The 22433-nt window shown below is 30.4% G+C and overlaps 2 protein-coding genes across 2 annotated transcripts in view; both read right to left on the bottom strand.

Annotated features, from left to right (window-relative positions):
* The window catches only part of LOC135962753 (saccharopine dehydrogenase-like oxidoreductase), a 485871-nt gene that overhangs the window by 182950 nt on the left and 280488 nt on the right, over positions 1-22433 (bottom strand). The gene's annotated exons all lie outside the window — the stretch shown is intronic.
* Positions 5615-12760, bottom strand: LOC135949138 (ficolin-2-like). Its single transcript, XM_065498598.1, has 4 exons — positions 12626-12760; positions 12432-12544; positions 6146-6661; positions 5615-6072 (listed from the first exon to the last, which is right to left on the bottom strand). Exons 1-4 carry the CDS (start codon positions 12701-12703, stop codon positions 5937-5939), a joined length of 843 nt encoding a protein of 280 aa, XP_065354670.1. The 5' UTR covers positions 12704-12760; the 3' UTR covers positions 5615-5936.

The raw sequence follows: 22433 nt of genomic DNA, 5'->3' as shown, positions 1-22433 counted from the left end.
AAAGACGAAGGGGTTAAAGACAGGACCAATATCTTGTTGCCGCAAAATTCCGAACACGCCTCAATAAGTCAAAAACTCCCGCGCTGATATAAAAGAAATCTAGACACCACAAAGCTCCAATCACAACAGATAGCTAGAAGCTACTACATATAGATGAACAATGCATTTTTACAAGCTTTTGGCAGACGATGAAAAGTTAATAAACGATGATGGCATCGGCATACTACCGCCCGACTGTATTGAGGTACAAACAGAGTTGGTAAGCCGCATGTACCAACTCTTGTGAAAAATATGGTCTCAAGAATGCATGCCAGATGAATGGATTCTCGGTGTACTCTGCTCTATTCACATGAAAGGAGACCTTACCCATTGCACCAACTACCGAGCTATAAGTCTCCTCTCCATTGCATAAAAAATACTTTTTAGCGTAATATGTGAACGATTGAAGCTATACAATAACAACCTTATAGGAAAGTATCAGTGTGCGATTTTAGACCTGGTAAGTCCATCATAGACCAGATATTCACACTACGTCAAACCCTATAAAAGACCAAAGAAAAACAAATCGACACCCACCATCGTCGACTATATGCGTGCGATATCCCAATAACAGAAAAGTTTTATATAGCCATGGCTGAGCTTCGTATTCCTGCAAAGATCGTCCGACTTTGCATGATGTCGCTGAAAAAACACCCAAAGCGCCGTCAAAATAGGAGCAAACAATGAGAGGTTTTAGGCAAGGTGATGCCTTATCGTGTGATTTCTTTATTAGCTTATAGAGAAGATATCGCAAGACACAAAAATTAAAACCACGAATATTATCTACAACAAAAATTTCATGTTGCTTGCATATGCTGACGATATCGACATCATTGATCGCCACACTCCAGTAGCAAGTAGTGCACAACTCGATAATTAGTCAAATAATAAGGGCTTAAAAGTGAACGAAACTAAAACGAAGTACTATATTTCGAGTAGTAAAACGTCGCAGAGTATCGAACAGCGCAAAACTTTCGGACACTACAACTTTGAGGTTCTTAAAGACTTCCTTTATTTAGATGCCAGTGTTACTAACAACAACGAACTCAGCCTAGAAATCAAGCGCTGAATAACTCCTGCCAATATATGTTACTTTGGGCTTAGAAGACAATTTAGAAGTAAAGTCCTCTCTCGAAGGACGAAGATAACACTGTACAAATCGTTAATTTTACCCGTCCTGCTCTATATTGAAAATATCAGACGAGTCATTGTTGGCAGTGTTTGAGAGGTAACATTCTCCGTAATATTTACGCGTTGATGATGGATTCAGAATTAGACTGAACCATGAGCTGTACGAGCTATACGCTGACGTAGATCTAGTCAAGCGCATTAAAATCCAATGAATGCGCTGGCACGGACACGTTTTGCGAATGGATAATGACGCTCCATCTCTAAAGGCATACAATTTTGCTTCAGGCTCAAACCTACCCCCGGTTGTAATAGCTTTAAGTACAAAAATATTAATCATTTAAAACACTAATTATGTTATGTTTAATTACATTTTGATATTCGCAGTATAATATCCTTAATTGTTAAGGGACATTATTATGATTAAAGTCAAATATCCATGGCGCTAAGGTAATTATGTGTATTTGGTGGGATATAATATGAGTTGCTGACCAGACTATCGCAGGGAACCTGAACCGAACATGACTGAATCGTTAGAAGCGAGCATTGGCCGAAAAACGCTCAGACATAAAACTGTAATATTCCATCATACAACACTCGGTCTTTGGAACAGATATTGTCTTGATTCGTTCTTGGCCTCAAAAGATGATCAGTTGGCCAATACTTTGAATAAATTTATATTGTATGTATGTACAAATGTTTAAAAATATAAGCTATAAAACATCCCGCATTTTTAAGGCAAACAACCAATATACATTAGCGATATAACTATTGGCATTTTTTGCAAATATGCATATTGGCATAGCGTAGTCGAATAGAGTATTAAAAAATATGAAAAACCACGGTATTATTTTTTCGCGGTTGTTAAAAAAGTTCATGCACCAAACGCAATAAAGTTTTTCATTAAATATTTTCAATTATTTTGAAACACAATATTTTATTTTAATAATAACTGCGGACATACACTGAATTAATTAAGTCTCCGTACAGACATACAACTTTTCAATACATATTTAAACCTGTTTTTAATTCATTTTATAAAAAATCTTATAAAATAGAAATCAACATAAAAAACTACAAACATTTTCATTAAAAACATAAAAATTTACATAAATTCAATAATTGTACGAAAAGTATCACCAAAAAAGTCTCCGTACAGTTAACCGTTTTAGAGCAACGAATCCCAATATTAATCTTGGGGGTTTGGGGGTTTACCGTTAACTCATCACTAGTTTTCAAGTTTACCGCAATTACACATGCGTTAATTTTTGGAATACCTTCTACAAATCGTACAATTCTTCTCTCTAAGTGGTGGTCTATTTTTCTTGGATGGCCAGTTCTTTGTTTATTTGCCATTGTTCCGGTTTTTTTGAACTGTTGAATAGAAGAGCGTGGTCTTTTTACAATATCCTTGAGTTCGGTTAGATTTTTTCCTTCATTTTTCAAGTTAAAAATAATTTTCTTTCTATCCTTTAAAATTTGCTTATTTTTGGATTCCCTGACAACAACAAAGCTGGTCCATTCCATGCCACATACCACATATTAATTGCAATTAAGTTTAATATTGGGATTCCTTGCCTTAAAATAGTTAACTGTACGGAGACTTTTTTGGTGATACTTTTCGTACAATTATTGAATTTATGTAAATTTTTATGATTTTAAGGAAAATGTTTGTATTTGTTTTATGTTGATTTCTATTTTATAAGATTTTTTATAAAATGAATTAAAAAAGGTTTAAATATGTATTGAAAAGTGACCATAAATTGCTAGTTTATATTATGAGTATGTCTGTACGGAGACTTAATTGATTCAGTGTACTTCAAAAGATAATTTTTAAATAAGGGAAGTATCCCTCACACTTGCAAAAAAAATTTGAAATTAATTATATAATTTTTTCGGCCCAAGGATGAAGCCTATTGAAACTGGATGAAATCGAGAGGACATACAAATGTCCTCTCGAAATTGGACTCTATCGGTCATAAATGTTTAATTTATATATGTATCTACACAAATTTCGCTCCAAATAAGTTTCATATATACAAAATTCATGTCATCAAATTTTGTTACGATCGGTCCATAATTAGTCATAGCTCCCATATAGATTCGCTTCCGAAAATTACTTCAACGTGCATAAATCTCCTAAAAATGTTGGTATATACACAAAATTCAACAGAAATAACTTTCATTAAGACATAAATCACCTAATTTTAAGGTGATCGGTCCATAATTGGTCATAGCTCCCATATAAGGCCCACTTCCGAAAATCACTCAAAAATATAAATTATTGAAATTTTAAAAGAAAAATGTTTTTGCTCTTTTACTTAGTATAGGGTATTATATGATCGGGCTTGACCGACCATACTTTCTTACTTGTTTTGATTCCAAATGACCTAAAACAAGTAAGAGTACTATATTCGGCCGTACCGCATCTTAAATACCATCCACCTAAATATGATGATATAACAATTGAAATAATATAACAATTGTTAGAAAGACTTGCTTACGCAGAAGATATTTTATTTCGAATGTAAAAAATTTGTATCTAATTCAGTAATTTATACTAGTAATTACTTCATATTCTTACCATTTTCAACAGAAATTTAACAATTTACATATATACTTAATAATTGGTTAACATTACGCGTATGGCTCAACATTTTTCCTTATTAACCTGAAGTGAAGAAACAGAGTATAAAAAGGGTATTATAGTTATTATCGCAAGTGGAACTTCTATGGGTGCTGCTTTCAATTATGGACCGACATACACAAAATTCAAAATTGATTTTTGGATACAAATTACTAATCTGTATATTATTTTGGTTCAATATATGGGAGCTATGACCTATTGTGGGCCTATCGCCATATAATATTGTAAGGTAATTTCTTAGTATTTGAGTGGACCTTATATGGGAGCTATGGCGAACTATGGACCGATATTTAAAAAAATCTTGTGGTATGATTTTTGGATACAAATTGCAGATCGGTGTAAAATTTTGGTTCAGTTCAGTATTTGTTTTTGGATATTTGTGTTTTCCGGTTCTTAGGCTCCATCTATGACCAGTTATGGGCCGATCATCATAAAATTTGGTACAGAAATTTTTATAAATATTGAAATTTTTTGTTTCGAATTTGAACTTGACAACTCTATTTTTAAGAAATTGATTAGAATTTTAGAGATTTTCGGTAGTGAACCTTATATAGGAGCTATGGTCAAATATGGGCCGATATTCACAAAATCCAGTAGTAAGATAACTTGATACAAATTACTGATCTGTGTATAATTTCATTTTGATATCGATATGTTTTAGATATTTATTAAGATTAATATCTTTTTCGGAAACGGTCCTTATATGAGAGCTATGATCAATAATGGGCCTATCTTCTATGGATACTATCTTCTATGGATAGGCATTTATTGACCATAGAACCATATTTCGGGAAGAAATTTGTATGCGGGCTAGTAGAAATCATGGATCGATTCTTATAATTTTCATCAGAGTTTTCATCATAAAAGTAACGAGTGAAAAATTTTATGGTATTAGCTGCAATATATTTACACCAATGACCAAAAATATGTTAAAATTATAAATTTTTTTTGAGGTTGTCCCACATTTTGATTCATAACTTTTGGCTGATTTTCAATACCAAACTGCCTTGGACTATAATAAACATTTTTTTTGCAACTCTGCTAAGTTTGTTTGCGTATTTTGGACGTGACAGACAGACGGACATGGGTCTGGGTCTAGGATGAATATTTCTCAATGTTACACACGGAATGACAAACTTATATATACCCTCATTCACCACTTATGGTGGTGGAGGGTATAAAAATTATTTTCATTACATATATAACATTGGCTATCACGTGGTGGTATGTCAAAAATTTTGCCAAAATTAGTTATAGCATGAAATGAAAAAAGTATTTACTTTCATTCATTATCACCGAATGGTTTTTCTAAATGAGTTACGAGAACCATTTGTTCTGTAATTGTTCAACGTGTTCCACAAAATCAGTCACTCCAATTTGACTCTTTTTGTGCCAGTTAGTACATGAAACCGACTCGCATCTGTTTTCTCTGTCTATGTAAAACTAAACAAATTTAATAAAAACACCAAAAACAGAGATTGTCTTTGGTTCAATATTAAAATGTTGCAATTACATATTTATAAATATTTGAAAGGAAGACACAATTTTATTTTTTCTGATCTAAAATGTGTGTACATTTTATTTATCTCGTGTCAAAGGAACACTTGGGCTTCTTACAAAAAAGTCAATTGGTTAAGAAAAGATTTATCTGCATTGCTAACAACCTAGGGTTCCTGCGCGGGAAAAATTTACCGGGAATTCCAGGGAATATTTTTTTTGTTAATTTTCGGGAAATGTTTGTCGGGAATTTTCGGGAATTTCTTCATAAGTTTCCATCTAAAAGTTCTCAGATTCGTTTCGATGGTCAAATTTGTTGCTCCAGCCACAGCAGAAAAATTTGGTTATTAAAGTTTATGCTCTTAAAGGTATTATTATGATGTCTAACATTACAATTTTTAGGGATATTCAATGAATATTATTCATTTTTAGAGAAAATAATTACAATAATAGTGGTTCTAATTTGTTTATTCAGTTCAGGTTATTCGAAAAAAAATTTCTGGTTTTTGGTTTAATTTAGTATTAAAAAATTTCCGGGAATGAAACGATTTTTTAATTTCCTCCCGGGAAGGGGAAAAAGTAAAATTTGTCAAGTTTATTTTAACATTTTCTTAAAATACCAAATTTATTTCTTTGCGCGTAACATCATTTGTGTTGATTTGAATGAAAATAGTATATCATCATAAGAACCCCAAGTAATACCAATGCCTCTTGTAGTCTCGGTCAGATTGCGAATAGTATTGTAGGGTCCATTAAGGTTGCTAAAACAAATAAATAAACAACAGCTAATACATGAATAAAATATAAAATAATGATTTAATATTGACTACCTACCTTGTTAAACAATGATAATACCACCAGGCACCCTTGAACCACTCCGCACAATTACCATCATCGGCCACATCGTTGTCTCTGTCTTTGGTGGAGAAAAACATATTCAAATGCGACCTTAAATGATCCCCAGCTGTGCCTCTATATTTTCCCAACTTTTTCAAAATATATTGTTCCGTTTCATTACCAATCAAAAAGTGATCGTAGTGGGCATATTTCACGTGACCATCAAATTCCCCTAACATAACGAGCAGTTCATGGGGTCTGTCATTTGTGAGCTCATGAATTTTATCTAGACCCACAAAAAATTCACCAAATGGATTGCCAAATCCCAGTTTGTAATCTGTCCAATTTCTGTAGAAATCGATGGTGCCATCTTGACGTCTCTGCACAACAATCCACAAATTATCATAGATACTGTAATCGGCAGACTTGTTAGCCAGTTTCTTGCTTTGCTCATGAAGGACATGTTTGATATTTTTGATTTCTCTAGTTAGGGTGTCGATTTTAATGTCGATCCTAAATAATGCACAATAATTATTACACTATGCTATAACAAAAATATACCGGGGATCTCATTTTAAATGGTGTCCATGGAGTTCGAAAATATTTATAGTTTTTCTCGATCAATTCGTTTATTACTTTTTTATTAGTAGTGTTAATGATATTCTTACCCCCATATTTAAACAATGTTTTAAAGCAAAACTTCCATACAAAAATTGATTTTAAAACGTTGTTTAAATTTAAAAATTGTTTATGAATAAGGTCTTTAATATACTATAATATAAGTTTTGAAATTGATTTTAAAATTGTTTATTATTAACCTTTCAAACAAAAGAGACTTTTTGACAACAACTCGATTTTTTCAACAAATTTTAATTTTCTGCACACTCTAAGTTGATCGTGAGGCAGTAAAATATTTAGTTTTTCTTATTTTAATGAAAAATCATACTGAAGTAACTTTCAAAAACACATTTGTTATAAATAATCAATTTAAAAATGCATGAGTTATAGAATTTTTCATACAAATGCACAGTGGTTTCAACTCAAAATCTAGGTGGACAAAATTATGAAAATCGGTATCTTCAAAAAAAATAAGAAAAACGAAGTTTTTTCGGAAGCTGACAATCTGCTCTCCTCCAATACAAATGGGTTTTTCAATTGGACATTTCGTTTTCTCGACAGAAGCGCCAGAAGTTCAAACAATTTTGAATCATATTTTCGTAAATTTTTTTTTTAATATTTTACTGCTTTACTAAATTACATATATCTCAATTGTTTTACCATATAGAAATTCATACTTCAAAACATAGATAAACATTGATGTAGGCTTTTATTAAGTGTATATCTTATATTTATGGGCCTCTCCATTTTTCTGTTATAGTCCTTTAAACTTTGGTCTCAAATATACTGATATTTTTTTTTCTAAGAATGTTATATACATAGCTTGCCAAAAAAATGACAGTCGAAGCCCGTCTAATGACCATATACATCATTAAATGAAACTTTTGGGGAATGTCTTTGTAAAAAAATTGTAGCCGCCAGCACTCGCCGAAATACTTTTTTTTTTAATTTTTACGGAATGGAATTTCTAGAAATATTTTTTTTATTGATTTTTATATATCTAGACACTAATGTAACTTGAAATATAGTAAATACAGATCTTTTTAAAAGTTTAGTTTCAGAAACACATGAAAACGTATTTTTTAATTTTTTTTATTAATGATTTTTATATATCTACCCTACTGTAATTTAAATAAAAATTTATGTTGATCTTTTAAAAATTTTTTTTTGGATTCGGAAACATCAATTCTATATAAAAAGAGCGCCAAATAATTTTGTCCAACTAGATTTTGATTTGGAACCACAGTGTAAATGCATTATTCATTTTATAAAATTAGTTGCAAAACAAGATTTTTATGATATTTTGAAGTTGTAACTAGGGTTTTTATCCCGGAAATTCCCGGTACAAATTTCCCGTTAATTTTGCCAATTTTTCACTAGCCGATTCCCGGGATTTTTAGTCGGGAATCCCGACTGTCGAAACTGACAAAAATACATAGAACACTAGTTAGAACTCTATTTTTTTCACCAAAAAACAGTAAAAAGTTTTTTACAGTTTTTTGTTTATATCTCGGCAATAATAGACCGCTTATTATTATTTATTTGGGGTTTTTCGTATGAAAATTTAAAAAGTGAATTCATTATTTATATAATTTATTTCTTATTGAATCATTCTAATTTCTTCTTCAAATCCATAACAAAATAGCTTCAAAAATTTATTAAATGATTAAATTTATCTTCAATTCAAATCTAGTACAAAAAGGCTTAAGACAATTTTTTCAATTAATTTTATAAATTATTTGATTTAACAAAAATTTAATCATTCAAAGTTTGAATAAATTCTGTTATTAATTAACTTTAAAATTAACTCAGTTTAAACAAAGGCTTTGGAATGAATCTAAAAAATTCAATATTAGGAATGGATTTATGGAATGAAAGCCTGACATTCTTTAATTACGGATTAAGAATTTAGTGAATTAAGCTCAAATTTTATTAATTAATTCGTAGCTCTGATATTTAATAATTATAACATCAAGTTTTTATATGAAATTTGGCTATAATATTCCTAATTTACAGTATCATTATATATTTCGGGAATAGCCGGGTACCCGGGAATGTAGAAAAAATTTTCCCGATTCCCGGGAATCAAAAAAGGTCGGGAAATTAAAAACCCTAGTTGTAACTTTAAGAATACCCTTATTTCGCTAAAATGAAGAGGTCGAGAAAAACAATAAGTATTTTCTTACTCTATGGACTTAAACAAAACAGAATTGGTAATGTCCAATTTAAATTTGTGTATATCGATCACTTATATTCAATAAAAGACTTTTCTTTTAAAAAATTAGGCTATTAATCATCAGTATAATATTGTTACGAATTTACATTACCGATTTGAATTTAACGGTAGAAGCTTCAATGTTGATAGCACTCAGTTATGAGCATTGTTTGTAAGTATGGCAACACCAAGTGTTTAAACTGCTAACATGGAGGATCCATGTGAAAGCGGACAGCAGTCGGATTTACCGACTCCAATTTTAATGAAACTCATGTAAAAATATCGTGATTTGAAAATTGAAAAATTTTAACAAATTGTCTAAAATTATATACACATAATTGCCCACAACTTTGAAACTACTGAATGACCAGCATAATTGTTGACTCCATTTTAAAGCCAAAGAAAGATATTGTCCTTAAAATGGTGTTAATAAAATTGTTTACTTCCAAAAGGTTAAAGGTCAATTTACGGATTATTAATAAAGAGAATATGTGTTTTACTATATAAATTTAAATTGATTCGAATGTAATTTATTTTCTATTAGCTTAAGTTTTTATATGAACTAGCATATCCCGGTGCACTTCGCTACCCCTATTCTAGTAAAATTAAGAAGTATGAATGGATTTCTGATACAACCTAACTACGTACAATGATATGAAAATAACACATGCAAAATATTGAGAATCTCTCAATTACAGTTTACTTGATATTCAAACAATAACTAATTTGGTATGGGAGATACCAATGATCCCACCCATTTTTATGTATTTTATGTAAAAAAATAACTCATATCAAACTTCACTTTAACTTTCTTTTTTATGGGAGGGGTCATTCCAACTAATCCGATCACGTTTAGCTAAACTTAGTAAAAAGGATCAGGAATAAATTCGTTTTTAGCTAACCTCCGTAGAATGGTAATAAATTGATTGATACACATTTTAAATACTTTTAGAATTATAGTTCTCCAGATATTCGAAATTAATTATTTACTTTGTATGGGAATTGCCACGACCACTAATGAAATCCCGACCATCTATGCGGACAAAGTTTGAAGAATCTTTTAATTATTAATTTGTATGGGAGATGACTCACCTCCTTTACCGACCCTCCATTTTGGTTCCCCAGACTTTCGAAATAAACATTTACTTTATATGGGAGGTGCTACGCCCTCTAATCTAACTTCGCCTATATTCAGCTAACTCCGCACAGTAATAAGAAATTAATTCGTAAAAAGTATTAACACTTTTATAATTGTAATAATTCTCCAGATATTCTAAATTAAATATTTACTTTGTATAGGGTGTGCTACGCCCTCTATTCTAATCCCGAAAATTTTCAGCGAAACTATGCAAAATGATAAAAGAGCCATTTATACAAAGTTTGAATAATCTTGGAATTATAGCTCACAAAATATTTAAAAATAACTATTTACTTTGCATGGGAGGTGACTCGCTACCTGTTCCGATCCGTCCCATTTTTGCTTAAACTTCATGCAGTGATAAGAAATTGATTCGTATAAAGTTTAAAGACCGTCACAATTATAGTTCTGCAGATATTATAAAATAACTATTTACTTACTATTTACATATTGAGAAAATAAAAAAAACCTTCAAAATATTTCTTTCAAGCGACTTTAAATTATTAAAATCTTCTTCATCATTGTTTTCTATAACAACTCTCACTTAAAACAGAGCGAAATAATACTGTTTAATTGTTTCTCTTATTTATTTACAACAACAAATTGGACACACACGCATTGCTTTGTTTACTTTTTAGCTTAAGGTTCACATGTACACGTTTTTGCATATGTGTTAGTAACATCTTTAAACGTTTATAGCTCCTAAAAAACTGAAACGATTTCAATAAAATATATATTCTGCACTTCTGTGAATAAATCCCTTTAAAATGGTATATTTCTTTCCCAAATTGAATGCACAATGTGAGCGTAAAAGGGGTCTAAAGAAATCGACTTGCCTATTAATATTATGATTTATATGAAAAAACGTACTTTTAATAACGTTTTTTTATAACTCCTGAACTAATCGAGTCTCCATCGAAATTATTTTGCACGAATATAGTAGAAAGTATCCTCATACCATGTTCTTTATTAATTTTTCAAACCTCGATATTTGATATTTTTTACATTGAAATATATACTCCGAAAATTGACCTTTAACCTTTTGCCTTTAAAATGGAATCAAAAATTATGCTGGCCTTTGAGTAGTTTCAAAGTTATGGGCAATTTTAGACGATTTTAACAAATTTATCAATTTTCAAATTGCAATATTTTTGAAATGGAATGAGTTTCCGATGAAAAAGTCATTGATTTGAGAAATCCTTTGGAACTGTAACATGTGTGATAAATTTCATTAAAATCGAAAATGACAAATCCGAAAATAGCAGTTTTTTGTCCGTTTTGATATGGACATTGAAAGCTCTAGAATTCGAATATTATAGTTTTGTACGTTAAGAACTATCATGAGGCTACTCGAATGAAGATTGTTCTGTGTATAAAAAGTGTTAGTTTATCATAGCGCTGTTAGAGTTAACATCAATGCATTCTTGTACATTATAATGTGTGTAATTTAAGTGTGTGTATTTCTGTGAATTATAAACTTGTATAAAAACACTGAGTGACTGTTTAAACTGCTGTTGAATAAATAAAGAGTTGTTACAATTTTAAACTACTAAACAGCTTTTATTTGCAATCAAAAGTATCCGGTTTACTTAAAGGAAATAAACCACCGTTTTTAAAGGTAAAAACGTAACAAAATGTTTTTTGTATATTATCAATTTGAAAGAAGTATACAAATTAAACACTTTCTAGTTTTTCCACAATTTTGGTTTTTAAGTTTTCTCCAGGATTTCAACGATTTTTGGAAGTCTATATCTTAAGCAATTTTCGCGGGATTGACCCGTTTTGTAATCCAATACTTTCCAAACTCTGTGCATCATTGTGGAATGATAGTTATTTTTAAAACCTATGAAGGAGGCACGTAGTGAGTTATGTGACCTGAAAATTCCTAGGAAGAGAGGCAATCGTGTGGATCAACTCCCGAACGCATAAAGAATCCAAAAATGTGGTCCGACGTAGGCTGCAGCTTAAAAAGAGCTCAGTAAAACCTCAATGTATAGCCTACATTCAAGCCAGGAGTCAAGTTGGATAAAGGACCACGTCCCCTCATTGAAACCATGGAATGATTCACTAACTGGTTTTCGTGGAGAAGGCCGAAACCATAATCATATCCTTGATGAATATATGAAGTTTTTGAACTAAGACAAGCCTCCAAAGAGATATGCCATTACAAATGCTAGAAATATGGAATAGTTATTGAATTGACCCTGGATGAAACTGTTTTTTGTGCTCTCCTCTACAATTGTGTTTTCATAGATCAACCTTATTGAACATAAGATCTCGATACATATTTTGTCATATATAATTTATCTTACCTTTCATTAAGGTCCTGAAGATATTTTGTTGTATTTCGATTTCCTTCTACAATGGTTTTTAATTCCGAGTACAATGAATCCATTGTTAAAACACCTGGACGTTTGCAGTCATCCTAAACAATATAGGAAACTTTTATAGAACTTGCAAATTCTTGTAAATTCATAATTTCACTTAAATTTAAATTACCACTTACATTATCACAAATTATTAGATCAGCAGTTGTTAGTTTAAATATAAAAATTATTGTAACTATAGTTTTAAACAAATTCATTTCGATTGCTTAGTAAATCGCACTTTACGTCTTTCTCAATAAACGATTAGTTTAAAATAGAATTTTAAATGCTATATTAAAATATTTGTACTTTTTTAAATCTTATCAATTAATTAAAATGTTTTTGTTTTTATTTTAACGTTGTCCGCTTAATTACAGATTATAATCAAGGCTAGTTAATGTAACAAAACTATAAATACCCGGCGGAAATTTTTATTAATTGTTCAAAACCCACTAGTCCATTTTTACTAAATAAACTAGGTTATTAGTGTGACAAATTTGACCAAATGTTTAAAAACCCAAACTAGAATCATCTAAAAAGAGAAAGTAAAACTACAAAGAGATGCGTCCCCGTTCCGTAATAAATACGTTTATAGTTATATAGTAAGAGTTCTAACGACACACAGAGCTTTAGAAATATTTTTTTGCAAATAATTCGGTATATAGGGAGCTATTGAAGATATCATAACGAAATTTTGCGTTGTTGTTCGGATTCATAACGGGAACGGGGGCCCACAAAGTTGGACACCTCGGGTTTTCACATTTGTTTAAAAAATTGCCAAAAATACATAATAGTTAAAGAGAACATCTACAAAAAAAATACGCTTACATGTGTAGATTACCTCTTTTAGTTGAAGAGATATTTAATATTATTTTTTTTTAATGTTGATCGATCTGCGCAGATTCGAATTTCTTTTATGAATATCAGCTATATTTGCGATAAAATTCTGAATAAAATAAAAAAACTTATTAGCAGTTATCTCGTCCATACAAAAAGTTACATGCACGTAACTTTTTTTTTACGTTTTTTCTCAAAAAATATCCTATATTTGTCTTTTATTATTTTTTCAAATTTATAGCTTTTATTTTGAAACATTTTTATAATATAAATTTATTCAAAGTATTGGTCATTGTTAGTTATGACCTTTCAAATCTTTCTGACAGCATATGGGTTTCGAACCAAAATAACAGCTAATCTTTTGAGGCCAAAAACTTATCAAGCCATATAAAGCTTTCTGCATCGATTGAAACAAATATTATTCGGTCGGGACAAGGTCTGGACTATAATGTGGGTGAGGCAAACCACTTCATTCTATATAGTTTTCAACAGGTATTGCAACGAGTGGCCAAGCGTTGTCTCAGCTTCAATTCTTATGATACCCTATTTCCCTGCTTTTGGATGAATATTACTGCTCGCAAACTTTTTGAAATTGCTGCTTCAGTAGATTCCAATGATTTTGCAACCTCTTGTTGAGTTTGACAACAATCTTCATGGAATAATGCCTACAATTCTTGAACTTCAAACTTGCTTAGCTGGCCTGTGCGATCTTTGCCTTCCGTATCAAAATCACCACTTCTGAACCGAACAAACTATCTATCGCACGTTGAAAACTATGGAACATATTCACCATAAGCTTTGGTGAACAATCGGTGTACTTCAAATTAAAGAAGTAAAGCAATACTTCCCGCAAATGACGCTTTGTTGGTAAGAAATTTGAGACTTTTGAAGCCAAAAAATGCTTAGTTATTAAAGACAAAAACCGCGTTTAAAAGATACGTCATCTGTTGTGAATCCCGAATTTTTAAGTTATACACCCAAATATTTTCGTAAAAAAATATTTTCAAATCGTCTATTTGGGATTTAAAGAAGATATTACCCTAAAATTTTAAACGATTGACAATTTTATAGTTTAACTAAAATTTAAATTAAACCAAATCGTTGCTAAAATGTGTCCTATATATTAGAGTTTCCAAAAAACTGAAGAATTTCAAATCCGCGGTTTCGGTTTTAAAAAATTGAAAACCGATCGGTTTCGGTCGGGTTTGTGATAATTTATTAAATATCAGTTGATAATATAGGAAAAGCTAAACAATTTAAAATTCAAACTTGACGGGTGTTCAAGAGGATAAAGGAAAATTGGTACATTTTATTTTAATGGTACTTTTTTAATATATTAAATTAGTTAGCTTATATACATTAAAGTTGGCTAATATGAATAGGAGGCTCAATAGTATTATGATTAAAAAAAGAAGAACTAAACCAAACTAAGAAGTATTTTTTCGTTCTTTCAAATGGTACTTTTTGAATTTTCTATAATATTGTTACGAAATTGTACTTGAATTCAAATATAACGATTTTAAGGGCTGTGTTTTTCAAGTAAATTCGTGTACATTATAAATTGTGTCTGTATTTCTGAGAATTTATAAACGTGTATAAAAAACATTGAGTGACTATTTAATGCTGTTGTTGTTGTACATTTTTAAATAAATAAAGAGTTGTTTCAATTTTAAACTACTAAACGACTTTTATTTGCAATCAAAAGTATCCGGTTTATTTAAAGGAAATAAACCAAACGTTTTGAAAAGGTTAAAACGTAACAATATTGAACATATAATCAGGAAATTACTTTGTTTTCAAACTTGGCGGGGGGTTCAATTGTGGAAAATTGGTACTTTATCTTCTAATTGTACTTTTTATTATATTAAATTATTTTACTTATGTACATAATAGTTGGCTATAGTACTATTTCTTTATACTTTTGGAATATTTTATAATAATAAACCTAAAAATTAGACACACTAAAGGTAACTTCAGTGGTACATTTCTTTTGCACTTTCAATATTAATGGGCCCAGAAATATGAAATTAAGCATTCATGATGTTGAGTGGGAATACAAAATGTGGTTCTTTATGGTACTTTTTAATTCTAATAATACGTTTCGAATGAGCTAGAATCCACATTACAATGAACCAATAAACTTGAAACTAGAGACATGTTATCCTGAATTATTATTAATTCACAAAGGGAGAATTAATAGTACTATTTCATTCTTCTAATTGGGGTGGCGAAGCGCACCGGGTCAGCCAGTACTCCATACTTTTATTGGATATTTGAAAATAACTAAGGCCTTGTTAAAAACACTTTGCATTCTTTTTTTAAATTAAATAAATAAACAGTCATTTGAATTTTAATTGTCAGGAAATAATTGGATGAATCTTTAGATAAAAAATGTTGTTTGTCATTTCTAACATTTTAATTTTTCTACTGAAAATAGATTAAAAGTAAAACCGAAGAATAATTGTCGGTTTTGGTTTCGGTTTTAGGCCTTGAAAAACCGCGTTTTCGGTTTCGATTAAAACTGAACACGAAACTCTACTATATATTGAAAAAGACGGACCAATTGATGATTCTGACAGGTCTGTAGAAGCTAGCTCTTGGGCCAAGTGAAATAGCGTGTTAATGGGAAGAGTAGGTCAATAAAGGATAGATTTGTTTCCAAAATATTTTGATTCCCAAATATGGCATTCGGTGCTTTTGTTTTAAATCGCGTATTTTATGTACACTATCTCAAAAAATTGTCCGTACCCCATACAGCTGAAAATATATTTGATTATAATTCAAAAAATACTTACCCGATTGGAATAAAGTATATGTTTTTTAAAGTCCAACAAGTGATTATAAAAATTGCAAATTAATAGTAAAATAAAAAAACCTTTTTTTTATTCATTTATTTTTAACAAAAAATTTTAAATAGTTCAAAATATTAACTCAAAAAATTGTCCGTACCCTATAAATAAATTTACATATCTATTTATTAAATGCATAATATGATGATGTATGATGTCCTTAATATGAAATGTGGTGTCTTTTAGAAGAATTTATTTCTCCAAAATAACTCATAGATGTTCTATTTGGTTTAAATCTAGGCTCTGGAGAGGATGAGGCACCTCTTCCTTAACGTTGTAGAGGAGTCATTCCCGTACAACCATAGAAGTGTGCTCTGGGTCGTCGTCGGGCAAGAACTGATAGTCGTCTTGTATGCCTAAATTAATGGCGCTAGCTTTCAAGTTTTATTTTAAAACTAGTTGAACCCGGTCCGCGTTGCTGGCCTTTAGAAAACATCTGTTTTATATTGCATCTCGATCTCGATTTTAATATACAGTGTCGGAAAAAGTCGGTAATCCAACCTTCAATGTTAATACATGTGGTGGCGTTTCGGCTGGTTCCAATGAATTCAAAAATTCAGTAGGACTATTGACGACTTGTTCTTAGTTCATTACTATGTCAATCGATTTGTATTTTATTGTTTCGCCAGCCACTTTCAATTGTATTTGGTCATCAAGCTTGTTAACATCATAATTTTTTGATTAAAAGTAGATTTCATGGAAATTTCTTATTCATGCACCTAATATGCAAGAGTAAAAAAATTGTTTATCACAGACCGAAAATAAAAAATCTGACACTGCTAGCGAAAAGGCTTTTCTGAAGATTCCGTGAAAATTTTATAAAAATCGGTCCAGCCATTTTTGAGTCCATACGGAACACACATCCATATTTATTTTTACACGCCCTCCGCCCTCAGACCGAAAATCAAAAATCTGACTTTAGAGTGTCGGTTGGATGGTCTCAGAGTCTATAAAGGACATAGGTAGAAACATTTTTTGTATTTTATTATATAGAAGATAGATAGAAGATAGAAAATTGGCAATTTTTATAATCACTTGATGGACTTTTAAAAAACATTTACTTTATTCCAATCGGGTAAGTATTTTTCAAATTATAATCAAATATATTTTCAGCTGTATGGGGTACGAACAATTGTTTGAGACAGTGTATGTATATCGCTACCTTAATAAAGAAAGGTCCTAACTCGTGTTTTTATTGTAAGCCCAGATTTTCGTTTATTTCTATAAATGGTCCATTCATCTATCATATTTAGCGAAAAAATCTCGCTTAAAAAAACACGAGTTAGGGCCTTTCTATATTAAGATAACGATACGAAATAAAATTTCAACAGCGTTCCGGATTAGAAGTGAATGAATACCCGTGCAATGCCGGGTACATAAGCTAGTCATTTTAATAACATTTAAACACAATTGTATCTTAAATGCAGTCAAATGCGATAATTTGATGTAGAAATTTGTTATTAACATAATAATAACTCGTTAATTAATTTTACATCTATTTAATCATTGGAAATGCCAGACAGTGTTAAACATTATAAAACATGACAATTAGACTCTATAAACATATAAAATGCAAAAAAAAAATCGTTATGTTTACATCATTACTGAAATTCGTTAAATTTAAAGTTGATTATTTTGGCGGCAAAACAATTAAAGCGGAGCGTGTTTCTTTAAACTTGAGCAACTACAGAAACAAACAAACAAAAACAAAACATCAGTGTTTTTCAGCGTCTTGTACCGTCTTTGTTCCAATTTCAAATTAGATTTATTCGATGTTATTCATTTCATTTATTTACAAATTCCAACTGCAATAATGAGCTATAATTTATATTCATTTATTTGTAATTTATTTGAGAATGACTGCATCGATAATTTCACAATTCTTCCGCATACGAACGCGACTGACTGCAATACAGCTAAAGAAAACAACAAAATCATATTTAATTTAAATATTTACTATTTAAATAATTATGTATTCTAATTCACTTGGAGATGGAATTTGGTCAATTGATGCAATTTCTCATACATATTAATTGAATTTCTTTTCAATTTCTTCGTTATTTGGGAATTTCTCCATGTCCAACCACTTGAAAATGTTGATTGCGAAAGACCGAATAAATTTTAATGAAATGTATAACGCATCCCAAACTAAAAAAAAATTATAGATAATTGTATGAAGAAATGACCTTGTAATTTTTTTATTTTTGGAAAAGATGTACCTACAATGTTGAAAGTTGAAGTATCTAATTTTGTTAATTTGTTTAAAGTATAATTAAATGGGGAACATGCAGCGTAAATTATCTTTTATTTAGAAAATCTGTGAAATGATGAGTATTTTTTGTTATTTTCGTAACTTTTTGTGCTGCTATTTTCTAATGTTGTAATCAGGGGGTTTGAAAGAATGCATTTAGTAGATGCCGTTTGCCCATGAAGTAGATATAATTAAATTGTCATTGTGTAATTTTAAGAGTAAATTAACATGTGATTAAATTCCGGATTTCTTACAAATACATACTAGTTTTGGTGAAGATCGTATAATATTCTTGACAGTCGAATATAGCTATCAATTAGATGTATAGTTCCTGTAATATTAATGTTAATATTCCAGATATGGATATATTCTATTTGACAAGTATTGACATGAATTTAAACAGAACATTGCTTATTACTACCAAATAAGCACCAAAGACCCAAAAATTCAAGCACTTTTGTTTGAATTTGGCTTTGAAACTTGAAAAATAATTGAAAAATTAAATATTTTTCCAACAAAAAACTTATGGTTTAAATTTATGTTTCCTTTTTACTGGAGAATGCTATTGCAATAAAGTGCTTGACTATAATTCCAGGCTTGAATTACACTTGCTTTCAACTTGAATTCCAGTTAAAATCCTTATTTGGTATGGTAATGTTTTAAATAACTAAAATGAAAACACTCTTTTAGAGTTTGTGCTATTTATTTGGAATTTTCCCAGTATTATTCTGCAACAATGCACACTATGAATGAAATAATGTAATTGTTGTTGTACAATTACACACTGTGTACACTACACTGCGTACAGTAGATTCGAGTACAATACTTTAGATACTGTAAGTAAATAAACATGATTTTGTTTTTGAGTCTAAGAATAAAAAAATAATAATATTTTGGCGGCTATTTTAAAAATTATTTGAATAATTAAAGAGCATTTAATACATTACAAACAAAAACGAAAAACTAGAAAAGTAGAAGAAAAAAAATACATTGTTTTGAATTTGGTAAGAAAACAAAAGGAACTAGATTTTTCTCTCGATAAGGTGAAATAATTTCATGTTTTATTTTTGTTAAAATTCAACAAATGTTAATGGATCTTAATTATCTATAATTATTATCTTTATTATGGTGTTAAACTTTTCTTTTCATAGTTTATGCTCAGTCATACATGCATAGATCTAAGTATGTTGGGTAAGGGAAATTCTAGTTTCGTGGTACATATTCTTTATTTCGTGATAGGCAAATAACAATGTTAGAAGTCAAGACCCAAAGTGGATGGCAAAATTGCTTATCCGATTGCCATGAACATACGGACCCCACAGACTCCTTAGTAGCGGCACTGTGTGGTCTCAAAGTAGGGCACCTTAAACATGCAAAATTGTTAAACTCTATCGAATTTGTTGTGTATATAGTTAGTGAGTTATAATATAATCGAATTGTTATTAACTCATGCCATTGTGCTACTCTTAAATCAACCAGACGATTTTAAAAGTAAATAAACACTGAAATCTTTAATTTTAACCCCAAGAGTTCCTCAAGGTATGCATTACAAAACACCACTTATCTCAAAGAGTAATTATAATCAGAGCTATTGCTGTTCTCACTTTCACCATTCACCGTATTTTTGGAAGCATAATTGCAACAATATTTATATTAAATAAAGTTTCTGTAATTTTATTAGTTTTTCAATAAAATCGTATCTTAATTAAAGTTTACATCCTGCGACACTCTTCACATTTTTGCACCTGGTTCCTAAACTTAATTTTCAAATTAGTTTCTGATGGCTATTCTGAGTTTATTGGGTCATAATTACCATCAAAAAAGTTATTCGACAATTTTATTTTTGCTTTTCAAAGTTTGCGGGTTAGAGGGTTAAACTTTTGCTGCATTTTGGCCCTGTTTTTTCATCGGATTCAATTTATTTATTAAAATATCAACAAGGATGGAATGTGGTAATAGGTGTAGCCCTATGCACTTCCGAATTTAACATATTTTTATCTAAATTTTTAATTTAGGGTGGAATTCTAACCCGTTTTTGATATTATGATGTATTCCAAATCATTCATATTATTATTTGACCTGATCCGAAAACAATGTAGCTTACATAGGTACATTTTTGGGAAATCAATTGGTTACCTTATACCGTCCCATGTAACCTGTCGTGAAGTCAATTGTCACTTTAGTGTCTCTAATTAACCTAGAGTGTAGTTACTTTAAATGTTTATTTTGTACTGCACTTTTGTATGAGTAATTTTTTCAAACTGGTTTTATACAAATTGTGTTGATGTAATTATCATACAGTTTATTTCCTTTTTGCATATGTATTCTGATATCCCCAGTAACCTAGCGTGAAGTCAATTGTCACTTTAGTGTCTCTAAGTAATCTAGAGTGTTGTCACTTTGTTATGTTAAAATAACTAGTTCTGTAGCTAATCAAGTATCCAGGTAGCTAGTAATGTAACGGATATGTATGTATTCAATGCGTTGGCTACTTTCAGCCAGTCTCATTGTAATAAAAAATATCTTGTCACGTAGATAGTTAGTAACTAGTTGTCACCCTAAATAATAGGTAAAATCACTCTTTGTGGACAGTGTGCTGGGTTTTAATGTAATTTTACGCAATTGGAATGTGCCAAGGGTAACTACTAGCTAGAATAAATTTACACTCTCACAATGAGATCTCAAGTTAAAAATAATTACGAAATGTTAATAATAAAATAGAATGATTTTCTACGATTAAAACCACAACGAAACATCTTTTGCAACCATCTAATAAAATTATAATTTTGTTTTAATTTGTTTATAAATTGCATCAAATTCTGCTTAAAGTTTTGTAAATTTAATAAATTTTTGTACGTCCATACGTATGTATGTATGTATGTATGTGCGAGTATTTATAAATATTTTGTTCTCATGTAGTATAATGAAGTAGTTTTTGGTGTTGAGTTAATTTATCGTTACTTGTTTCACATTAAACTGGAGACTTTTCAAATTAACGGCATCCGAATTAGCAGCCGCCGCAGACAATTGAAGTGTTATGAAAATTTCAATTGAAATAATTATTGAAATTTGATGTTATGAATACAGAATATTTGTATGTATGTTTTGTAAACAGACATGATGATATCGTTTGTTTATGTTTTGGGGCCATACAATTACGATGTTTTGATTGTAAAAGGTCAATATTTTTATGATTCAATTCTGCAACATTGTGTATGACGATCAACAAAATTCGATTAAATACAAACGACCAGAGTGGTGTTGAAATTTCATTATGATAGACTGAAAATTTCTTTAATTTGATGGTGGCATCAATGTATTTATTGGCTTATTGCTATTAAGAAGTCATACTGTCAAGGCTATTGAGAATGATTCAACTAATTATTTTTTTTATCCTTCTTTTATGAGTAACGTATTGTTGGAACTCATATGACATTCATTGATATTGGGTGGCATCTTCACATGGATATGTACATTCGAGTGCTCAAAGATTCCGGAAAAAGAAGCTACTCTTCCTAGAATTGTTGCCTGGAAAAAGATTTGCAAAATAAGTTTGAAGTTAAAAGATGCATTTATGAACGGAAAAAATTTACATTAAAATGGACAAAAAATTAATGACCAAATATTTATAAATACAGGACCCTAATATTCTTCTGTATCTCGGCGGCGGCAATCTATAGCTTCCCTAACCCCCTGTCTATACTTAACAAATATTTATCATAACAATAAATGACGCACAGTGGGGGATCTAAGAAAAAAGTGGAAATAAATCTGTAACTTCTAAACGCATAGACCGATTTTAATAAAAATTCCCATGGCTATAGAGGAGTTGATAAGTTTAAGTTTTGAATTTGGAGTTAGAACACCTAGAGGGCGCCGAGCCAGAATGCCCCAAAATGGGGCACCTCGGGTATATCAAAAATTAAAAATGATTCCATATTTTTGTTTGCGATCCGATTTAAAAGATTTGTATATATATGGAATCTACTAGACGAGATCTACAAAAAACAT

Source organism: Calliphora vicina, chromosome 1 (genome assembly GCF_958450345.1).
Source record: "Calliphora vicina chromosome 1, idCalVici1.1, whole genome shotgun sequence".
Taxonomy (NCBI): Eukaryota; Metazoa; Arthropoda; class Insecta; order Diptera; family Calliphoridae; genus Calliphora; species Calliphora vicina.
Note: the sequence above shows the minus strand (reverse complement) of the source record. Positions and strands in the feature narration are given on the sequence as shown.